The sequence below is a fragment of the Oncorhynchus mykiss genome, chromosome 27 (assembly GCF_013265735.2).
Source record: "Oncorhynchus mykiss isolate Arlee chromosome 27, USDA_OmykA_1.1, whole genome shotgun sequence".
NCBI lineage: Eukaryota > Metazoa > Chordata > Actinopteri > Salmoniformes > Salmonidae > Oncorhynchus > Oncorhynchus mykiss.
Genome location: NC_048591.1, coordinates 15,155,497 through 15,176,943, shown reverse-complemented (window position 1 = coordinate 15,176,943; position 21,447 = coordinate 15,155,497). Strand labels below are relative to the sequence as shown.

At 39.8% G+C, this 21,447-nt stretch overlaps 2 protein-coding genes and 1 long non-coding RNA gene across 4 annotated transcripts in view; 2 read left to right on the top strand and 1 right to left on the bottom strand.

Moving 5' to 3' along the window:
- Nucleotides 1–1,824: 1,824 nt before the first annotated feature.
- Nucleotides 1,825–7,617, top strand: LOC110507165 (beta,beta-carotene 9',10'-oxygenase). The gene is made up of 12 exons (XM_021587046.2): nucleotides 1,825–2,896; nucleotides 3,162–3,351; nucleotides 3,491–3,702; nucleotides 3,819–3,934; nucleotides 4,119–4,221; nucleotides 4,362–4,499; nucleotides 4,742–4,902; nucleotides 5,075–5,242; nucleotides 6,505–6,642; nucleotides 6,801–6,983; nucleotides 7,144–7,254; nucleotides 7,360–7,617. The coding sequence occupies exons 1-12, from the start codon at nucleotides 2,875–2,877 to the stop codon at nucleotides 7,522–7,524; spliced, it is 1,707 nt and encodes a 568-aa protein (XP_021442721.2). The 5' UTR covers nucleotides 1,825–2,874; the 3' UTR covers nucleotides 7,525–7,617.
- A 470-nt stretch (nucleotides 7,618–8,087) lies between these two features.
- Nucleotides 8,088–10,042, bottom strand: LOC110507185. Its single transcript, XR_002471090.2, has 5 exons — nucleotides 9,854–10,042; nucleotides 9,383–9,491; nucleotides 9,060–9,171; nucleotides 8,712–8,763; nucleotides 8,088–8,464 (listed from the first exon to the last, which is right to left on the bottom strand). It is a non-coding gene; the product is annotated as an uncharacterized LOC110507185 (long non-coding RNA).
- Nucleotides 10,043–15,874: 5,832 nt separating this feature from the next.
- Nucleotides 15,875–21,447, top strand: part of LOC110507083 (sortilin-related receptor) — a 70,317-nt gene continuing 64,744 nt past the window's right edge. The window contains exon 1 of one of the 2 annotated variants that reach the window (XR_005040090.1): nucleotides 15,875–16,253. Coding sequence is in view for 1 of the 2 variants with exons in the window: in XM_036965740.1 (XP_036821635.1) it covers nucleotides 15,951–16,253 (303 nt within the window). In the remaining variant the exon portion in view is untranslated. The remainder of the gene's footprint in view (nucleotides 16,254–21,447) is intronic. The other variant, XM_036965740.1, reaches the window with a different exon arrangement.

Sequence of the window (21,447 nt, the reverse complement as noted above, 5' to 3'; positions counted from 1 at the left end):
GGTGACCACCACTGACCTGGCTCAAAAGGGAAGATGAAGACCATGATCTCTCAAGATAAAACATCATAAACACACATAATTATGGATACACGGAGAAATACAAATATCTCAGGAAATTCCCTATAATACTGTCAAAAACAGCTGCAGTTCCCCTTTTAAACAGCCTCATTCCACATGTTCAGTGTTTAGAGCTGGAGGGTATGTTCAATATTATGAGTGCATGGAAGATTTTTTTTGTCATGGGAATGTCCTGTACTGAAATGAGCTAATTTAACCAATTACTTACTTTCAAATGTAGGGACAGCTAGAGAATCAAAAAAAATCATAAACCCACTCTAAAAACACATGCTTTATTGACTGGGTTGGCTAACAACTTCCAGATTGTAATAACATTCAAATGGGGGGTAATATAACACAGTAAATTCACAGTTCAGCGTACTGCAGGGAAAATAACACTAAACCTACATTTAAGTGATAATGCCAGAGAAGCCACTCAATGGGAACAGACGTCAGTTCAACATCAATTTTTGTCAACTAAGGTGAATTCAAAGTGAAATAATCAAACATTTTTACCATGTCAATGGATTTACGTTAAAAGGCGGGGGAAAAAAAAAAAAAAAAAGGCGGGGAAAAAGACAGAAATTCACTAAATTCCTTTATGTTGATGACTTTTGCCCGGTTGGAGTCTGATAAGGTTCCAAGCATCCCATAATGTGATTTTTTGAAATGACTGAATTACTTTTAGTTAGTATTACCAAATAAAGTGAAACCACAAGTCTTTTGTTAATCTCCATCTTTTCATACATCTGTCCAGTGAGGATGTGTTTGAGCTGTAGCATGACATGTAATATTGACGCTATAATATTGAGTTTAACAGCAGCTGTGCGACATGCTTCATGGGGTTAACGGAGGGACACGTTCAGGGGTCAGTTATCATACAATCGTAGGTCTTGTTTTTGTAAGTTAACATTTACGGTTCGTGACCGTAAACGTACCCTCATCTCAAACTTCAGCACTGTGCAATTGAGGTCAACTCTTAAAACACCCAGGCACGTATTACACCAAAGTCTTTGGTATTACTCTTGCCGTGGCAATGTTTTAAAGGGTTACATACAGCAATTGTTCTGCCAAATATGGTCACTACAATATTTAATAACACTATACTGAAAAATATTATAAAAGTGTATTATAATAAAGATACAAATTATTTAATAGAATAAGGATAGGATCAACTTTAATGTCCCTGAGGCATCTTGGAACTCTTAAAAAAGTGAGGAACATGATCTCCAAGATGGATTTCAGGTCACATAAAAGCATGCATAATAATACATTTAAAAAAGCTCCATATTCATTGTCTGGAAATTACAAGCAATGCTTCTGAAAATACTCTGACACAAATAGCTGTTGTTGTTTTATTAATAAAACAGCCTAAGGATACAGAGCTGGAGTGTGTCAAATATTATGACTGGACGGTTTGTTCTGTTGGACTTTCCTGGCCTAGAAACAAAACTGTAATAATGAGGTCTGCTGCTTTATCGTAGCCCTTTCCTGCAGTCAAATGGCCTAGTGGCCTCATGGTGGAAGGTTAAGAGTTTTCACAATTTCATAATTAATAAACATTGTTTCAAAAACCTGTCGAAATCCAGTGTTTCTTTGACCTTTTTCATACATAGGCAGCCGCTAAGGTCAATAGCGACAATTGATAACCTTTCAGACAGTTAACAAAGTGCCACATCAGAAGCATCTGTACCTTTTCAGACAGTAGAACTCTGCTCCTGTACAGAATGTTCAGTAGTTCAGTAAACAGTGGTGATTGATGTGCGGTGATGTTTTTCTGCTGTTTTTTTTTATGGTAAGGTAGATTGATGTGTTTTCTTTCTACTAAATGTATTGGTACGTCATTGTATTTACAAACTTCAAAGTACTTTGCTTAGGAGAGAGTGGTCTGCAAGCAGGCAGGCAGCTCGAGATCATTTGATTGGCTATCTCCCGAGAAAGTTGTGTGTCGGCATTTAAAAAGCTGTAGTGTATGTACCCTTTCAGACAAAACAAACATACCATAGCCGAGGCGCTTTCAAGGAGCCACATTCCATGTCTGAAAGGGGTATAGCTCAAATGGTTTTGTAATATTTCAGTCTTCTGTGTGTATATAAAGTTTAATATTGGGATGCAAACTCAAAATACATTCAACTCTATATCTGACATGGTACAGGTGTATTTTATTTTTAAGCCCATAACCATGTGTGTGGGGTGTATACTTTTGTTTCAAAGTAGATTTGTTTAAGACTACCAAGAAACACTGTGTGACCTTGATTTAGCCCACTGCAGTAAAAGGTTAAATAACAAATAATGTACACAGATCTCTTAAATATACACACAGCTAATGAACACATTCCAAAATATCATGTTTTATACAGTGTAGCTCCTGCTGTGTTAGTTTACAACTTCTGGAGCCGATCCAGAGATCACCCCCCTGATTGGGTTATCAGAGTTATTTTTTGACCGCAGCCGAAGATGTTTGGGATTGGGAGTGCTGCAGTTTTTTCACTGACAGGGAAATATAGGACTAGTAAACGCCCAGTGCGCCACTTTGTGAGATTTTTTAAATTACATTTCTTATTCCTAAATATTTTTTTGTTTAGACTTTTCAGGGCGTGTGGCAGCACCCCTACTTCTCACGCCTATGCTTACAGACCTGTTCTGCAGAGACTTATGTAAGAACCACCACGTGGTCTAAAGGGTTGCGCTCCAGTGATAGTATAAAAGCTCAGCCTGTTACACTAAGCAGCACACAGGAGCTTCACATGAGAAGAGTCCTATCACTTGCCCTCCCATCAAGCAAGACCGCCACAGACATTCTCAATCCTGACAACCATGTCACCTCCAAGAAATACAGGTAAGTTGATGTTCTCCAATGAGGGTTAAAACGTTTTGTAGCCAGACTGTATATTGCGTAATTTATTTTCATCTCATCTTGACTATTGACTATTCACTTTGTAAAATAAAAAAATCTAAAAGAGTCATTTATTTTAGGCTTATTAATCCTCACAAGCTCCTTTAATACAATTTCTAGTTCTGCTTTAATATCTATCTGCTGTTTTTGCTTTGTAGGTCTTCAGATGTTTTGGGGTAATAATATTGTCTGGACTTTGTCCTTGCAGACCTGAAAAAGAAGAATAAGGATCATCATTACACAGACGTGCACGGCCTGCCATGCATTGAGAAGATCGTGGCGTCTGTGGATGAGACCCCAGAGGCCATCAGCACTAAGATCAGTGGAACTATCCCAGAGTGGATTAGTGGCAATTTCCTCAGAAACGGACCAGGAAAGTTTGAGATTGGTAATAATAAGTGAGTATATTTTAACAAGCTATATATGTTTGACCAGAATCAGATGAGGTGTAAATGACTATTTCTACATATAAGGAATGATTTACTGTAAGTCTCACCAAGTCAAAGTACTACATTAACTATTTCTTCTGCTTCTCAGATTCAACCACTGGTTTGATGGAATGGCCCTCCTGCATCAGTTCAAAATCGCAGGGGGTCAGGTGACCTACAAGAGCCGCTTCCTGGGCAGTGACTGCTACACGGCTAACAGTGAGAACAGCCGTATTGTTGTGTCTGAATTCGGGACTGTGGCCATGCCAGACCCCTGCAAGAACTTCTTCCAGCGCTTTCTGTCCCGGTTCGAACTGCCAAGTGAGTTTACAGTTCAAGTCTGCAGTTCAAGAGTTTGAGGTAAAAGAGTGTTAAATATATGACAGAGAATTGATTTGCATGGTACTAATCAAATGAAAACTGTCTTTGGTCCACAGAAGCGTCAGATAATGACAATGTGAGCTTTGTGACGTACAAAGGTAATTACTACGTGAGCACGGAGACTAACTTCATGCACAAGGTGGACCCTGAGACACTTGAAACAAAGGAAAAGGTAGGCCGCTTTTTCTTTTCCTACATACTACCAACAGTAGCCTTTATACACAAAGGGTTTCATTCAGTCTAAACAAATAGCCAAATGTTTTGGTTGAAATATTAAAAAAGATACCTATTGCATTATAGGACAGCATGACTGAAGGGCTATTAAGACATTTCATTGTTGTTGCTGCTCTCAACAGGTGGACTGGAGCAAATTCATCGCTGTCAATGGAGCCACTGCCCACCCCCACACAGACCCTGATGGTACAACATACAACATGGGGAATTCTTACTCTGCTAAAGGTAAGTAAGGAACAAGCCCCTGCCCATTCATTAACCACCTTCATTAAGAATGACAAAACACAAACCTGAAATTTGCCTGCAAAAAAAATGGCCAAAGGTTAAGCTTTCCACGTTCCAAATAAAACCTGTATTTTTATCAGGTGCAATTTACAATATAATCCGCGTGCCTCCGACAAAGACAACGCCAGAAAACCCAGAGGAAACCCTGGAGGGAGCTACTGTGGTCTGTTCTATTCCCTCAGTGGACAAGGCAAGACCTTCATACTACCACAGCTTTGGTGAGCAGACCACACAAAGCCTCCACAGGCTAATGTGGAGCTAATGACACATTTAAATGTAAACAGCCTTTCATGTAAACCCTCACGAGTAGATTGCTCACTCACACAACCATGTTCAAACCAAAATGGTCATGTTTCATCCTTTTGTTAATCAGAATGCACAGCAATGATCTATCAATACTGATTTGATCTGACTCAACTCCAAAAGAGTGGCAATTGATATACTGCTCATTCGATTTCAGCAATGTCGGAGAATTACGTGGTGTTTATTGAGCAGCCTATAAAAATGGACCTCTTGAAGATTGTTACAGGCAAGCTGAGAGGAAAGGGTATCAGCGATGGGGTCTACTGGGACCCTAAACTTGAGACCATCTTTCATTTGATTAACAAGCAAGCAGGCAAGGTAAGACCTTGGTATAGAAATCCCTGGAACTCTTGGAGTCTCTCAATTAGTTTAGAAAGTTTTGGTAAGACACAAGCCAGGAACGAGACAACAAAGGATACTAAGCCAACAGTAATTACTTGTAAGTTACACGCTTCATTTCTGATGACTGACTTCCATTATTCTCTTCCAGCTCTACTCAGTCAAGTATCACGCCAAAGCCCTATCCACGTTCCACCAGATCAATGCCTGGGAGGAGAATGGCTTCCTGGTTATGGACCTCTGTGCCGCAGACGATGGCAAAGCCATCAACAACTACATGGTTCAGAACATGCGCAAGTCAGGAGAGGCTCTCGACGAGGTTAGTATCGATCTAAACTGAAGAGTATAACACTTCATAACTTTAATGAATAAGCACACAAAAAAAGACTAATCCTAACTACAAATACGTATTTCATTATTTGTAAACATTTATCATTTAATTTTTTTATTTTTATAAAGCATTTATAATGGCCGATTCATTAAAGCTATACAGTATACTATAGTTTTGGCAAGTCAGTTGGGACATCTACTTTGTGCATGACACAAGTAATTTTTCCAACAATTACTTAGATTATTTCACTTATAATTCACTGTATCACAATTCCAGTGGGTCAGAAGTTTACATGCACTAAGTTGACTGTGCCTTTAAACAGCTTGGAAAATTCCAGTAAATGATGTCATGGCTTTAGAAGATTCTGATTGACATACTTTGAGTCAATAGGTGAACCTGTGGATGTATTATTTCAAGGCATAGCTTCAAACTCAGTGCCTCTTTGCTTGACATCATGGGAAAATCAAAAGAAATCAGCCAAGACCTCAGAAAACAAATTGTAGACCTCCATAAGCCTGGTTCATCCTTGGGAGCAATTTCCAAATGCCTGAAGGTACCACGTTCATCTGTACAAACAATAGTATGCAAAATCTCAAGACATCAGTCAGGAAGGTAAAGCTTGGTCACAAATGTGTCTTCCAAATGGACAATAACCCCAAGCATACTTCCAAAGTTAGTTGTGGCAAAATGGCTTCAGGACAACAAAGCCAAGGTATTGGAGTGGCCATCACCAAGCCCTGACCTCAATCGTATAGAAGATTTGTGGGCACAACTGAAAAAGCATGTGCGAGCAAGGAGGCCTAGAAAGCTGACTCATTCACACCAGCTGTCAGGAGGAATGGGCCAAAATTCACCCAACTTATTGTGGGAAGCTTGTGGAAGGCTACCCGAAACATTTGACCCAAGTTTAAATTGTTTAAGGCAATGCTACCAAATACTAATTGAGTGTCTGTAAACTTCTTACCCACTTGGACTGTTATGAAAAAAATAAAGCTGAAATAAATCATTCTCTCTTCTATTATTCTGACATTTCACATTCTTAAAATAAAGTGGTGATCCTAACTGACCTAAGACAGGGGATTTTTACTAGGATTAAATGTCAGGAATTGTGAAAAACTGAGTTTAAATGTATTTGGCTAAGGTGTATGTAAACTTCTGACTTCAACTGTAAGTGTAACCAGCTGAAGTCACTAGGATCAGTTATCCTACGTGTGAACTGGTTGAGGTTGATTTTTTTTTGTTTAAATTAGGTGTACAACACTATGTGCAGAGTGTTCCCCCGGCGATTTGTCTTGCCTCTCAACGTCGACATGGAGACACCCTGTGGGCAAAATCTGAACACACGCCCCGACAGTACCGCCACTGCCACCAAGACTGCTAAGGACAAGGTGTGTGTACAATAATCATGCAAAAGTCCTGTTATACAGCACTGCTGAAATACAACACTCATTTTCCAATCAAGTTCATTAAACAAAAGGTTATGTGTTTAGCCTCCACATTATGTGAATATTCAGCATCAGAGCCTCACTAAACACTCTCTCTGCAGGTGTTTTGTACACATGAGGATCTGCACGATGAGGAACTCCATAAGTACGGAGGTCTCGAGTTCCCACAAATCAACTATGCCAAGTACAACACCAAACCATATCGCTACTTCTACGGTTGCGGTTTCAGACATCTAGTAGGAGACACTCTCATCAAGATGGACCTCCAAGGCAAAAGAATGAAGGTTGATTCAGTTATATTGATTCTTCCTTCCCTTTTAAACACACTGTAGAATATCTGCATCAGTAACAGTACTCTATTGCGATGAGTGATGTTAGGCCTAGGTAATATTTTGCAGTTTGATGTTAGGACGTTCAATGCTGACCTTCACACTGCGCTTTAAGGTGTGGGAGCATCCTGGACTGTACCCTTCAGAGCCTGTCTTTATACCCTTGCCTGGCGCTACAGAAGAGGATGAAGGTGTCATTATGTCTGTGGTCATCACTCCAAATAAGGTCAGTTCCCCTTTAAACACCTATGAATGTTGGTAAACAATTGTTGCACTCCTAACTCCCAATGTTAGCCTCTTAACTTAATGTAAACATGTTCTCCTTCTCAAGGACAAAAGCACGTTCCTGTTGGTTTTGGATGCCAAGACATTCAAAGAGTTGGGCAGAGCTGAGGTGCCTGTGAACATTCCCTATGGTTTCCATGGGACATTCAATTCCACTATGACTCATAGAAGACTTCTATCAGAAAAAAAATTAGGAGGCCCATCAGAGTAACAACACAAAGGTGTGAATTGTACTGTGTTCTCCATTTTTCATTTCTTATAAAGTATATCCTTTCTGATGATTGACTAGATAGCCATCAAAGCACCTTAATGTGAAGTTTACTTTAAAGCACTGTGAAACCCTTGTTAGTTCCATGCAAACAAAGAAAATGTGTGTCCACTCCTGTTTTGTGAATATATCAACCCTCTACATAAACAACTTAGAATAAAAATATGTATTAAGAAAAGTCATGGGCAACTGTTTTATCATTTTTTTCACTCACCACCAAAAAGGTCTTAATAAATCTTTCAAAAATATTATTAGAAAAAGTTAAATATAGGCTATGATAACACCACCCAATATTCCATGTGATACACAGATGAATTAGTCCTAGTCTGAATGGAATCCATTGACACGTGTGGTCACTCACACGACACAGTTACTTCCTAAAAGTTAGTTTCCTGATTGGTAATGGCTAGGCTATATTTCACTGTCTCAAGTAAAAAGGTTAACTGATTATATACATTTTCAAAGACGAGTGCTTAACTTTGGATATTGCACACACTGAAACGTCAACCTTTTAACCCTATTTATTGTTTACAGTAGGCTACAAATAAATAGCTCATATATAAAGATATTAACCACAATGGCACTCACATTTTGTTTGCCAGTGTGGGATTAAGAGTGAAGACAGTCAACATAAAAAGCATACATACAGGTAAAAATAAAAGTACTGACATGTTACTGATTGAGATCTGTGAGGAAATATTTACAAATGTCTGTAGCATGCAGGCCTGTGTAGCTAGTCTATCCCTGTAGTTTGTCAGAAATAAGAGCCAAGGTACGCCTCAAGTGTTCTTTCTTCTCTTTCAGGTGTGACTCCAAGTTTCTGGCCTCCATCAATATGTCTTCCAACTCCCTAACTTGTGAGGCATCTATTGCAGCCCTCTCACTGTAGGAAACAAAGGCACTACGTAGGATGGACATGACAGTGTGTACAGATTATTTCAAGAGAAGCATATTCACCTAATGCTTGTTTATCATAATAAAAAACTGTGTGTGTATGCAGTATGCTTGCCTGCGTCCTTAACATAATATGTGATGTGGGTTAAGTTCTGACATTTAAACACCAAAACATGACAAAGAATGGAATGAAAACCTGTTCAACACATTTGTCACATTACCTTTGTTGTACCTACCTCAACACTTCAGAGTATTTGGAAAATAGCATGTTGACCTCTCTATTTGCACCTATCATTTGAAGGAAAATAAATAGAGCCGTAATGTACATATCAATACCAGCCATTTACCAGACACTTTTATCAAAAGCAACTTAGTCATAAGCACATTCATTTTACGTACTGGTGGGTCTCGGGAATTGAACCCACTATCCTTGCGTTGCAAGCTCCATGCTCTACCACATGAGTTACATTCTATTGTTAGATAAATATTTTTTCTTGTAAATGGTATCAATTGAGCTAAACATTTATCATTCTAATCTATGAAACATAGAGATACAAATGATTCCAAACCAAATATGTGCGTACCTGCAAGTTCAGCCTCAAACAAATCTGAAGAGTATGACGCTGGTGGTTTACTACTGTGTGCTTTTTTCTTTTTTGCTGGAGAATTGTCACAATATGCAGATGTTTGTTCAACCTATTGCAATGAAAGAGAAAGGACAACTCAAATACTACAACACACGTTAACTAATAAGAAATGGACATTGATATGGTTGAGTTGAGAATAGATGTAAATACGTAAGTTAGCTAGGCTATCCCAAAGGTATGGAATACTTGTTTTTCTAATGGCCCTGAGAAGTTTATGTACTTTTCCGGCAGATAGCATAAAAACTGCAGCATTTCCTGACCTCTTGTGACAATTTTTGTTTTGGGCCTTTGTTGTCCATTCCCCTCCCTGTCGGTGGCATCACTCTGCCTGGCATTGGTCACTTAAACGTTTTTCACACTCACTGCTTGCTAAAAAGTTACGTGTAGAGATATCTGCGGTTAGCTACAATGGCTGATGAGAGACTGCATTTTAACACCGTGTAACATACTAACGTTAGCTAATGTTTCTTCGCATGTCTAACGGAACAATTCCAGCTAGCGAACAACAAGCTATCAGCTGCAGAATCAGCGCAGCTGCCCTCAACTAACAAACCCTGCTATCTAAACTAGCTAACGTTTGGTTAGCCAACGGTAGCTGGCAGGGTCTTATCGTTAGTTAACTACAATGTTTTGCTTAAACACATCCTTAATTGATGTCAAGGTCATTTACAAAAATGCGTTATGTAAAATTGAGTAGCTAGCGATCTAAAACATTAGAAAAGTAGACTTACTTTTACTTATCCGTTTGGTTTGCCAAATTCGAATTCCGATTGTTTTGCGCGAGCCAATCCGAAAGTTTCATACATTTTACGAACCTACTGTTCCTTATTATTTTATAAATCCCTCAAACTTGTGAAACTTAAAAAGTTGGAAAACATATTAGAAGTCGTGTGTCTCTGAATGTCTGTTAAAAAATAACGTCCTGGATTATTTATTTATTTATTTATTTATTTTTTTGGGGGGGGGGGGTCGCTTGGTGTTTTATTGTTTTCATTATTATTGTTGAATAAAAAAATAAATGACTAAAATACAAAAAATGACTATTATGATCTACCGCCACCTACTGTCTAGACAGTGAAGAATATTACAGACAAATCCTAAATCCTATACTCCAAATATTCAAATATCCTAATGATAGCTCTGACTATGCAACGAACCTCTGGTACTTTATATACAGTAAGTACTGATTTGGTTGATGTTTATCCTTGTGCGTTTTCAATACAGGTGCTGCCTGGCTGTCTTGTCTATAATAAAGGCAGTCTGAATTCCCCCATGTTACCTGTTAATGTATTTGACTACATCTGTATTTGAAGATAAGTGTGTTTATATGAGAAAATGAATTGCCTTTAAAATGTGTGTCTGCTGTATGAACACAACAACGACCCTCCTGATATGGCTGTTTCTGAAAAACCTGTGCCTGGTTAGCACAATTGGTATAGGGTAGCTGCAACTCCCTTCATCCTCAATGGCACAGAACCACAGATAGAACAATGAGCTGTTAAAGACCAACCCAGCCAGAGCTAGTTATAACAATATTTGACATAACTACTGAAGATTTCCTCCCCTTGCAAGGTTTATGTGCAAGCCTGGTTCACCAACAACTTCGCAGACAAGGTCAGTGTGTCAAATCGGAGGGTCTGTTGTCCAGACCTCTGGATGTCTCTATGGAGGTACCACAGGGTTCAATTCTCGGGCCGACTATTTTCTCTGTATATATCAATGATATAGCTCTTGCTGCGGGTGATTCCTTGATCCACCTCTTCGCAGACGACACCATTTTGTATACATCTGGCCCTTTTTGGACACTGTGTTAACAAACCTACAAACAAGCTTCAGTGCCATACAACACTCCTTCCGTGGCCTCCAACTGCTCTTAAGAAAATACCTAAAAAACAGTAAGCAAATTATGTTGTTAATATACTCGGTTGGAGACAACTGTCATGTTAACTCTGCATGTGATATAAGCGCAGGTTGTGTTTTTGTGCATTTTCAGTACAGTAGGTTATGTTGTGTGATTTGTCATGTCTGCCTATTGTCCAGTGGTAGGAGTGAGACCTAAGATACTTGTTTGTGTGAACATAGCTGCTCTATTCCATTCTGATCTATTCTATTCCCCTTGTAGATAATGATGATAATGGTGAATCATATACAAGGAAAAGCTGAGCTTTCTGGGGACATGATAATCTAAGCCACTGTTTTAAGCCTATGTAGTTTTTAAGCATTTTGCCCATAAACTATTTGCCCATAAACTAATTAAATCAGACAGTTGTGAATTGAATGCAATTTCCCATGTTCTTTGCTTAGCTTATATTTGTTGACAACTTTAAACACAAAACACCACACATGTGGATACAGTACAATGCCATTAAAAGCATAGAGGATAACACAAAAACGTGTAAAACGTATTTCCATTCTGGTTGTCTTGAAAATACATAAAAACAAAATATACACAAGATTATAACATGAAAACCAAATTCATCTCAAATACATCTCATCAATAGGGAGGAAACCGTATAAGGAATAAAATAGATTACCAAGTAACGTTAGTTGAAACAATTCTACTTTCTTTAAGAGAGGACATCAGTTCTGTGTGTGAATCTATGATAACAATGACAGATAAATCAGACTATCTAGAGGGACAATCAAGGCGGAACAACATTGCGGAATTGCATAATCTCCACATGAGATGTGGACAGAGACTGAGGACAAAGTGAGGGAAATGATCTCTGAGAAATTGAAGATGGACCACAGGAAGATTGAGGTGGAGAGCGCCCACAGGACTGGTAAACCCAACGCCGGACCAGGTAATAGGCTCAAGTTGATAGTGGTCAAGTTCCTGAGGTTCAAGGACAAGGTAGCTGTTCTGGAAAGAGCCAAGAACTTGAGAGGAATGTATATCTTCTTCAACGAGGACTATCCTGAAGCTGTACGCCAGAAGAGGAAAGAACTGATCCCAGCCATGAAAACTGCCAGAGCTCGTGGGGACATTGCTTACATCCGCTATGACACGCTCATTGTTCACCCTCCCTCCCAGAAGCTTGGAAGGGATAAGAGAGCCAAGCCTATGGGTTTGTAGCTTTAACCCCGCAGCACACACACACACACCAATTGATTAATGGTCTGCTGAATGTATACATATTTTTTTTATCTTGCTTTGTTTGCTCTTTTCAGTATTATGTCTATCTCTGATAAGCTACCCAGGAAAGGGCTGAAAGTAGCCCATATTAATATATGTAGCCTGAGAAATAATGTTCATGAAATCAATAACTTGCTCTAACCTAAGATAACATTCAGATATTAGACATTTCTGAGACTCAGATAATTCATTTGATGATACATCAGTAGCAATACAAGGATATAACATTATAGACGATACATACATGCTTATGGGGGAGGTGTTGCTGTATATATTCAGAGCCATATCCCTGTAATGCTTAGAGAAGATCTTATGTCAAGTGTTATTGAAGTGTTGTGGTTGCAGGTTCACTTGGCACATCTAAAGCCTTTTCTTTTGGGGCGTATCTATAGGCCACCAGGTGCTAACAGTCAGAATCTAAATAATATGTGTGAAATGCTTGATAGTGTATGTGATATAAACAGAGAGATCTACTTTCTTGGCGACCTGAATATTGACTGGTTTTCTTCAAGCTGTCCGCTCAAGAGGAAGCTTCTTACTCTAACCAGTGCCTGTAATCTGGTTCAGGTTATTAATCAACCTACCAGGGTGTTTACAAACACGACAGGAACAAGATCATCCACATGTATCGATCCCATTTTTACTAATACTGTAGAACTTTGTTCTAAAGCTGTATCTGTACCCATTGGATGCAGTGATCACAATATAGTGGCTATATCCAGGAAAGCCAAAGTTCCAACAGCTGGGCTTAAAATAGTGTATAAGAGATCATACAAAAGATTTTGCTGTGACTCTTATGTGGATGATGTTAAAAATATTTGTTGGTCGGATGTGATTAATGAGGAGCATCCAGACGCTGCACTTGATGAATTTATGCAACTATTAATGCAACTGTTAAGAAACTGACTGTTAGAACTGTCAAGGCTCCATGGATTGATGAGGAATTGTAAAACTGTATGGTTGAAAGAGATGGGGCAAAAGGAGTGCCTAATAAGTCTGGCTGCACATCTGACTGGCTGACTTACTGCAAATTGAGAAATTATGTGACTAAACTCAACAAAAAGAAGAAACTTTATCATGAAGCCAAAATCAATGATATAAAGAATGATGGAAAAAACCTTTGGAGCACTTTAAATGATATTATGGGCATAAAGACAAATTCAACTCCATCTTTCATCAAATCAAGATGGCTTACTCATCACAAAACCATTTGATGTTGCCAATTATTTGAATGATTATTTCATTGGCAAAATGGGCAAACTTAGGCAGGAAATGCCAACAATGAACAGTGAGCAATTGTATTCATGCATAAAAAAACAAATAATGAAAGAAAAGCATTGCAAGTTCAAATTTTGTAAAGTTAGTGTGTGAGAGGTGGAAAAATCATTGTTATCGATCACTAATGACAAACCTCCTGCCGTTGACTATTTAGATGGAAAGCTACTGAGGATGGTAGCTGACTCCATAGCCACTTATATTTGCCATATTTTTAATCTGAGCCTAGAGGAAAGTCTTTGTCCTCAGGCCTGGAGGGAAGCCAAAGTAATTCCGCCACCCACGAGTGGTTAAGCAACCTTTACTGGTTCTAACAGCAGACCGATAAGTTTGCTGCCAGCTCTTAGCAAACTGTTGGAAAACATTGTGTTTGACCAAATACAATGCTATTTTCTGTAAACAAATGAACAATAGACTTCCAGCATGTTTATAGAGAAGGGCACTCAACATGTACTGCACTGACACAAATGACTGATGATTGGTTGAAAGAAATAATAATAAGATATTATTATAATAAGAAGATTATAATAAGAAGATAATAAGAAGATTGTGGGAGCTGTACTTTTAGATTTCAGTGCAGCCTTTGATATTATTGACCATAACCTGTTATAGAAACAACTTATGTGCTATGCCTTTTCAACCTCTGCCATAATGTGGATTCAGAGCTATCTATCTAATAGAACTCAAAGGGTTTTCTTTAATGGGCGCTTCTCTAATGTCAAACATGTAAAGTGTGGTGTACCGCAGGGCAACTCTCTAGGCCCTCTACTCTTTTCTATTATTACCAATGACCTGCAACTGGCATTAAACAAAGCATGTGTGTATATGTATGCTGATGATTCAACCATATACGCATCAGCAACCACAGCTAAGGAAGTCTCTGAAACCCTTAACAACGAGTTAAGGGCCAGTAATAACAAAGGCCAGTAATAAACTGGTCCTGAACATCTCTAAAACTAAGAGCTTTGTATTTGGTTAAAATCATTCCTTAAGTGCTAGACCTCAGCTGAATCTGGTAATGAATGGTGTGGCTGTTGAACAAGTTGAGGAGACTAAATTACTTGGAGTTACCTTAGATTGTAAACTGTCATGGTCAAAACATATAGATTCAATGGTTGTAAAGATCCCATCTTTACAACCATTGAATCTATATGTCTAGCCGTAATAAAGAGATGCTCTGCTTTTTTCACACCATACTCAAAAAGCTAATTCTGCAGGCTCTAGTTTTGACTAATCTTGATTATTGTCCGGTCGTGTTGTCCAGTGCTGCAAGGAAAGACCTAGTTAATCTACAGCTGGCCTAAAACAGAGCGGAACGTTTTGCTCTTAATTGTAATCAGAGGGCTGATATAAATACTATGCATGCCAGTCTATCTTGGCTAAGAGTTGAGGAGAGACTGACATCACCTCTTCTTTTTATAAGAAACATTAAAATGAATTGTTGCATAGTCAACTTACACACACACAGCTCTGACACACACACTTATCCCACCAGACATGCCACCAGGGGTCTTTTCACAGTCCCCAAATCCAGAACAAATTCAAGAAAGCGTACAGTATTATATAGAGCCCTTATTGCATGGAACTTCCTTCTATCTCATATTGCTCAAATAAACACCAAATCTGGTATCAAATAACAGATAAAGCAACACCTCGCGGCGCAACGCCTCTCCCCTATTTGACCTAAATAGTTTCTGTGTAAGCATTGACATGTAAGCTATGTGTGCCTTTATAAAAAAAATCTAAGAACGGTACATTTCAAAAGTGCTCAACAAATAGCTATATTGACTACGTCCATCCTAGCTCGCTCATTAATGTCTTAATCGAAATTGCATTTTATCTGCTCGTCGTCCCCTCATGCCATAGTTTGTACATCTCAATTGTCATTAGAAACCACTTTTGTTATAGCAAGTCGGCCATATAAGCTGTTTTTTTAAAGGCAGTAAATGAGGCTGAATTAACTGTTTCGCTGCCAGACAATACTCTGTCTGATAGCCATTTGTAGCAGTGGAATTGTGCAGTTAATGTATTGTTTAGTGTTGTGTAGTGGCTTTGCTGGCATGCATCCCACTTATTTTTCATAATTTAGATAAACAGCATTGGTTGTATATCATGTTGGATATTTTTCAAGTACATCCACTCATTCAAGATACAAAGAAGTCGCTAACAATGGGCAAATTCATTTTCCATTGCCTGGTGCCGGGTGTGAGCGGAGTTAAATGTTATTTATACATTCCATTGGTCCTTAACCAAAATCTCCACCAACCCGAGGCTCTGGGCCATGCAAAACGAACTCGACCAATGCCACGAGCAGAATTTGCTTAGGGAGGTGGGTGATGGGGGACGTGCCTCCTACGCTTACTCCAATCGCCACTCGAATAAGCTCTTCTCGTTACCTAAACGAAACATACACAAACATGGCGACAAGACAGACACTCAAGATGCTGTCTCCTCTTAGGTTTACAATATATTTGTTATTTTTATTTTCTCCCGGGACATTTTCTTCCACCCTTCGTCTGCATCGAGACCAGCGTTTCTTGCTACCGCAGGACAGGGGTTTTTCTACGGTTAACGCAAAGGAAGAATTTATCCATGGAATAGGCGCGGATGCGAAGCGACGAGCGGCACGTAGTGCAAGGGAAGACATGGCTTCGGGCATGTATCAGCATCGCAATCGGCGGAGTGCAGTTCAACCACCCGTGCCAAAGGTGTATGGACAGGTAAAGCATTACTTCTCCAGTAGTAACTACACTTCTACTGAAAGCAGGTCTCACGTCACGATCGGAAGGCTATCCTAAGTTAGCTACAGTAGCTAGTTAGGTTTAGCAGCTAGCTAGTTTAGTAACGGACCTCAGCAGCCTATATGGCTTTCTCATTTCATGCGACCCTTGACGAGGAGAGGCGAAGCGCAAATAACCAAAGTCAAGCTGTTGAAGTCAGTCTAGCTTCTTGCCAAGTGTGTGATTATCAGTACCACTGTAGCTAGGTAGATACTATACTTTTTTAGAACAGACTGTCCCCTTTCAGCATACGATGCCATGGCGAGCTCTTTCTTCCCAATGTAACCTATTCAATGGCATAACCTATTCAATTACGTTACTCTATCTAGTAAACAAACCCTCCGTTTTAAAGTCTACCTACAGACCGACACACATGTATTGCACGAAGTCTTTGAATTATCTTCTTGACCAACCCAATCCAGTAATTTATTTTATCTGACCAGTTTTTCCTGAAACCTGGTGATCATAGCATGTCACCACAATCACACAGTTTTGTCTGGAAAATACAAATGACAGTATACATAAATTTAGCAGTAACACACATCATCATCGCTGGGTGACAGACATCAACAACAATATAATTCTAATTAGCCAAGACTGACACAATCGAGTCTTCCCAATGTGGAGATGCATGCCTTAGTGGAGGCTGCAAATGTTGTGAAGAGCCAATAGTGGCAGTCTTTGCAAATTTGATTTGTGACATGGTTGATTTTTGTAAGACATCGAAGGCTCCTTGCTGAGTTTCTCTATAATGTGATTTCTTATTCATCACGGTAGTCTGCTCTTCAGTATTCACTGCATTCCAAACATCCTCAAATTGGAACAGAAATGGTTGCTTATGTGATCAAGTTTGGAATTCCTCTGCTGGTCAGGTGTCATGTTTTGTTCTGGAGGGTGTTCATTGAATCGGATGTGTATTTAGGTTAACTGTAGGCAAGGTTATGTCTTCTTGGAATGAGAGTAAGCTGTTGTTTAGCCCCCCCCCCCCCCCCCCCTTCAGAAATATCCCCAAATAGCACGCAATTTTTTGCACAGAACAGAAAATAAACACTGACAGTGTCTCCTCACACACCCATTCCCCTAACTATGAAAGCCAATTTCTTCAGGGATTAAATGGCTTTTTTTTCATTAGATAGGGCACCCATGGGATTTAGCCTAGAAGTTTCTAAAGGTGCTCCAGCGAAAGTTCACAGAAAGGTACATACTTTGTTTATAAATAAGGTAGGCTTTTTGTAGCAACTGTAGGGCTGTTATTTTGGCATTTAAGTTCAAGTAAGCTTCCAGTCCCCTTTCCCTAACCATACTGAGCTATATAGATCCAGATATATTTCTCCCTTTTTAAATTGAATTGTTGTACAAATCTGTATTGGATGTTGTCAGTGTGTGTGAAATCTGGATTACAGTTAATCAATTTCTTAGTTTAAGAACTAGGAATGTGGCTTTAGAGTTCCAGCTAATTGACCAAAAATATAGCCATCTTTCCTGATAAGTAGAAAAAACAAACTCTGAGACATGACTTCCTGTAAAACCCTGAGTCATTCGGTGGAGGCAGTCACGGAGGGGGCTGTATTGTGAAATTCAAGCAGGGAGTGTGACTGAAACCTGCCTTGAGCATCTGCCAGTCGAGATTCTCACTCAAAACAAACAAGAGAGCCAGGCCTCAGTCCTGTTCAGCAGAGACAGAACCAGAACATCTTGAAACGCAGAGGTCATACCTGAACTTGTCCAATGGTGGTTTTGTGTTGCTTTGCAAATTGTTTTGCTAGTGCGTGCCCTACTCAAAACACCCCTGATGTCGCTCAATCTATCCCGTCAACCGTTTCCCACAGTTCACAAACATATCCAGGGAAATAACATGGCACACTCTAAAGGTGTGTAGCAAGCAGGATCTGGTTCCCTGCCACATGACCCAATGTAAACAGATCCAACAGGGTTTGTGCATAAGACCACAATACAAGTGTCATGTGCCATGGTGATGTTTGGCTTGGGGAATTCTTGGCTGTACTCATTTTCCTCATTCGTGTTCATAGTTGTCATTATGTCACACGTAAGGAGCCTTGATGAATATATTTGACTATACTACTATGGTGCCTGGACTTGTTCTGATGCCTAATTCTATGAGCCTGTGTGAGCAAGAAGGATACATATGTTTACAGTTTTGTGTTGAGTTTCGATATATTAGGCCTAATGTAGTAGGACAACTGATACTGTTTGCTAACTGCAGCAAAGCGAGTGCTGGGTAAAAATAGGTGCTATGGTAATCAATGAGAATCCTGATCATCTTTATTTCGGTGTGTGAGTGTGTGAGTGAGTGAGCTGGCGAGCGATAGAACAAGCATTGGCAAGTTATACCAGCTTGGTCCCCTTCAAACATTTAATTTGTTTTATTTTGTGTTTGTATATAATTTACTACAGTCTGTCACAGTCTATGACAGATCCTTTCAGGACTACAATTACAGACTAGTCTTTGACCCTTCAAACACACACTTACTCTTTCGCATTGAATTTACTGCAAGTTGCAGTAACTAAGGTGAACAATGCAGATATGGAAAAGGTATGTCCAAACGGGTATTTTCACTGCTGTGCGTGTGTTTGTGAGTTGCATTTCAGCTGACTCGTCTCTCAAGGCCAGATGATAGACGTACTAAATCACCTGAATGAATGAATGTGTTTGTGCAGCACTAACTTAACCTCCCGAAGAACACACACACACACACACAGAGGTATGTCTAACTATGCTTGTTAGGCCTTTTTGGGGACCGACAATTGATTTGCGTTCAAAATCGTATTTTCCCTGACCTTTCCTTAACCCTATTCCAACCTTAAACCTAAGCCTAAAATTGTGGACTGGCAAAATGTCCTCACTTCTCTGAATTTTTGTTGGTTTGCTATTCTTGTGAGGACTTCTGGTACTCACAAGTATAGTAAAATGTGTACACACACACACACACACACACAAAGCTCACCTGAAGTCTCTCTTCAAGCTTGTTTCTCACATTTGACCCCAAAAGAATGTGCCAGGCACTCACTAATGTTTTGCTGTCTAGCTACTCTTCAGCTGGCAACAGCATCGAGACATTCAGCATGATCTGCCATGTTAACCCACTTATCATTCAGCCTTGTGAAGAAGGACTCTAGTCTCTGTCAAGGAGGCTACTTCAGAGATTCCACAGAGCAGAGCAGACCTTTACATAACATAGCCGAGCCCAGACTTCACCATGGGGAGATAAACTAGCCTATAACACATTGATATCAGGGCCTGTCGCAGCTAGTTGGTCATCATTCAGTGTATATAACAGAAAAAATAACTATTGTGCAGCATGACTATCACAGACAGTGGTGCAATTGGGCTGCAATCCAACCAAAAATACACACTGGTAGATTGAAAATGCAAATGTAATGAATGCCAGTTCTGCAGCAGGCGGATGATGTCATCGTCGGTTCAGCTCCGCTCCAACGGTGACACTCTTTCAGCAGTGGTTCATTCTGCTCTCTTGAATAATGAAGGAGAACATGGTGGGGAGATGTAAATACTCTCCCTATTTCACAGGAGTTTTTCTTTGCTTGTTGTTGAGGAAACAGATTGACGTAGAAGCACCAAGGTTGTGTTTAGTTGTACACAAAACCATTTTGCCACTGGAAACGAAAATGAGTGTTTCTTGGACAAGTTCAGGTATTAGCCTACCTCCCTGTTTCACTCGTTTCAAAACAATTTCTCTACTGAACACACCCATGCTTCTCAAAGAAGGGAGGGTACACGAGGGGAGAAAAAGAGAAAAAAATATTTTTGGGGCACCACAAAAGCGTCTCCTGGATTACCAATGAAAACAATTTTGAGGAGAGTCCAGATTGATGTGACTGATATGCCCAGTTGTGTGCTTTTCAGTTTGCACTGATGGAATCAGCATTGACCAGTCTCCTTCAGACACTCGGCAATGGCTTTTTTGTAAGGCATGGTTTGTGTGCTTCCTTTTCCATTCTGATAGGGTTTTTCAACTGACATCAATCTAGCTTTGTCCAGATAGTGCAAAAGGATCATGAGCCGTGAGCTATGGACAGATTAATTTACTGTTCCTCTCTGGTGAGTTTCAAGGTTTGTCAGAGATAATAATGTTGAATAATTTGGGGCTTGTTAGATGCTTCCAGAGCTTATGTCAATGCACTAGTGCAAAGGAATGAGTAGTGTTAGAATCCCTGGCACTTGCTTGGTAAAGACTGATGGTTGCTATTGTATGACCACCCGTCCTAATGCCCCAGTGACCAACATGCTGCCTAAGAAACCGATGTACTGAGTCACTTCTTTCTTTGACACTTTTAACTATCACACTAGCAGACTCAACATCTGGAATCTTGACTATCTATGCTAAAAACCGTTTGGTAGAGCTAAACAGGACTCTTTATCGCTATTATCAACGTTAGGCACATTTTCAGGCCCAGCATTTACATTTTCAAGGCCTCAATTGGAGCAGTTCTATCACAGAGTTTCTTAACTTAGAGGTGCAACGTCGCAAGACTTCTGGGAACGAAAATAACTTTATGTCGAAGGAGGGCCTTTGATTTGACGGCCTGCACATGCGCAGTTCGGCGCGAGACGACCGTTAGACCCCACGACGTGTTTCTACGCATGAGCTTAGCTAGCCAACTTCACGGAACTGGAGCTAGTTGGAGTGAGGCTCATGTCATTACCTGATGTTAATGGCCGATTTTGTTGTCGAGCTCGGCCGGAGGAATAGATTGTGTCTCATGCTGCCATTTGCAGCAGTTTACCAGTGCCATCACTCTCCTGATTCAGCGGTGTCAGGAGGACCACACCGGCACCCTTTTACATGGTCCGCCGGCAACGAGGCTTAAACGGCTCTGAGATTTACCGCAGAGTCATCTCAGCCTCGAAGACGGCCTTGCCTTTGACTCAGCTGACCTCCTGGGACGTGTTCAGTAGGGCCCACCATAGCGAAATGTTTTAAAACCTTCTGAATGAGCGTTTCGTATTAGACAAGTCCAGTTAGTAGAAGTGTTCAACTCTGTTTCTCAGGCAATGAGAATGTTAAATGACATGGAATGAGTTACCTTATTACAATGTTCATGCTGAAATCATGCTTATACACACAACAAATTCTTGTAGGCTATTTTGTAG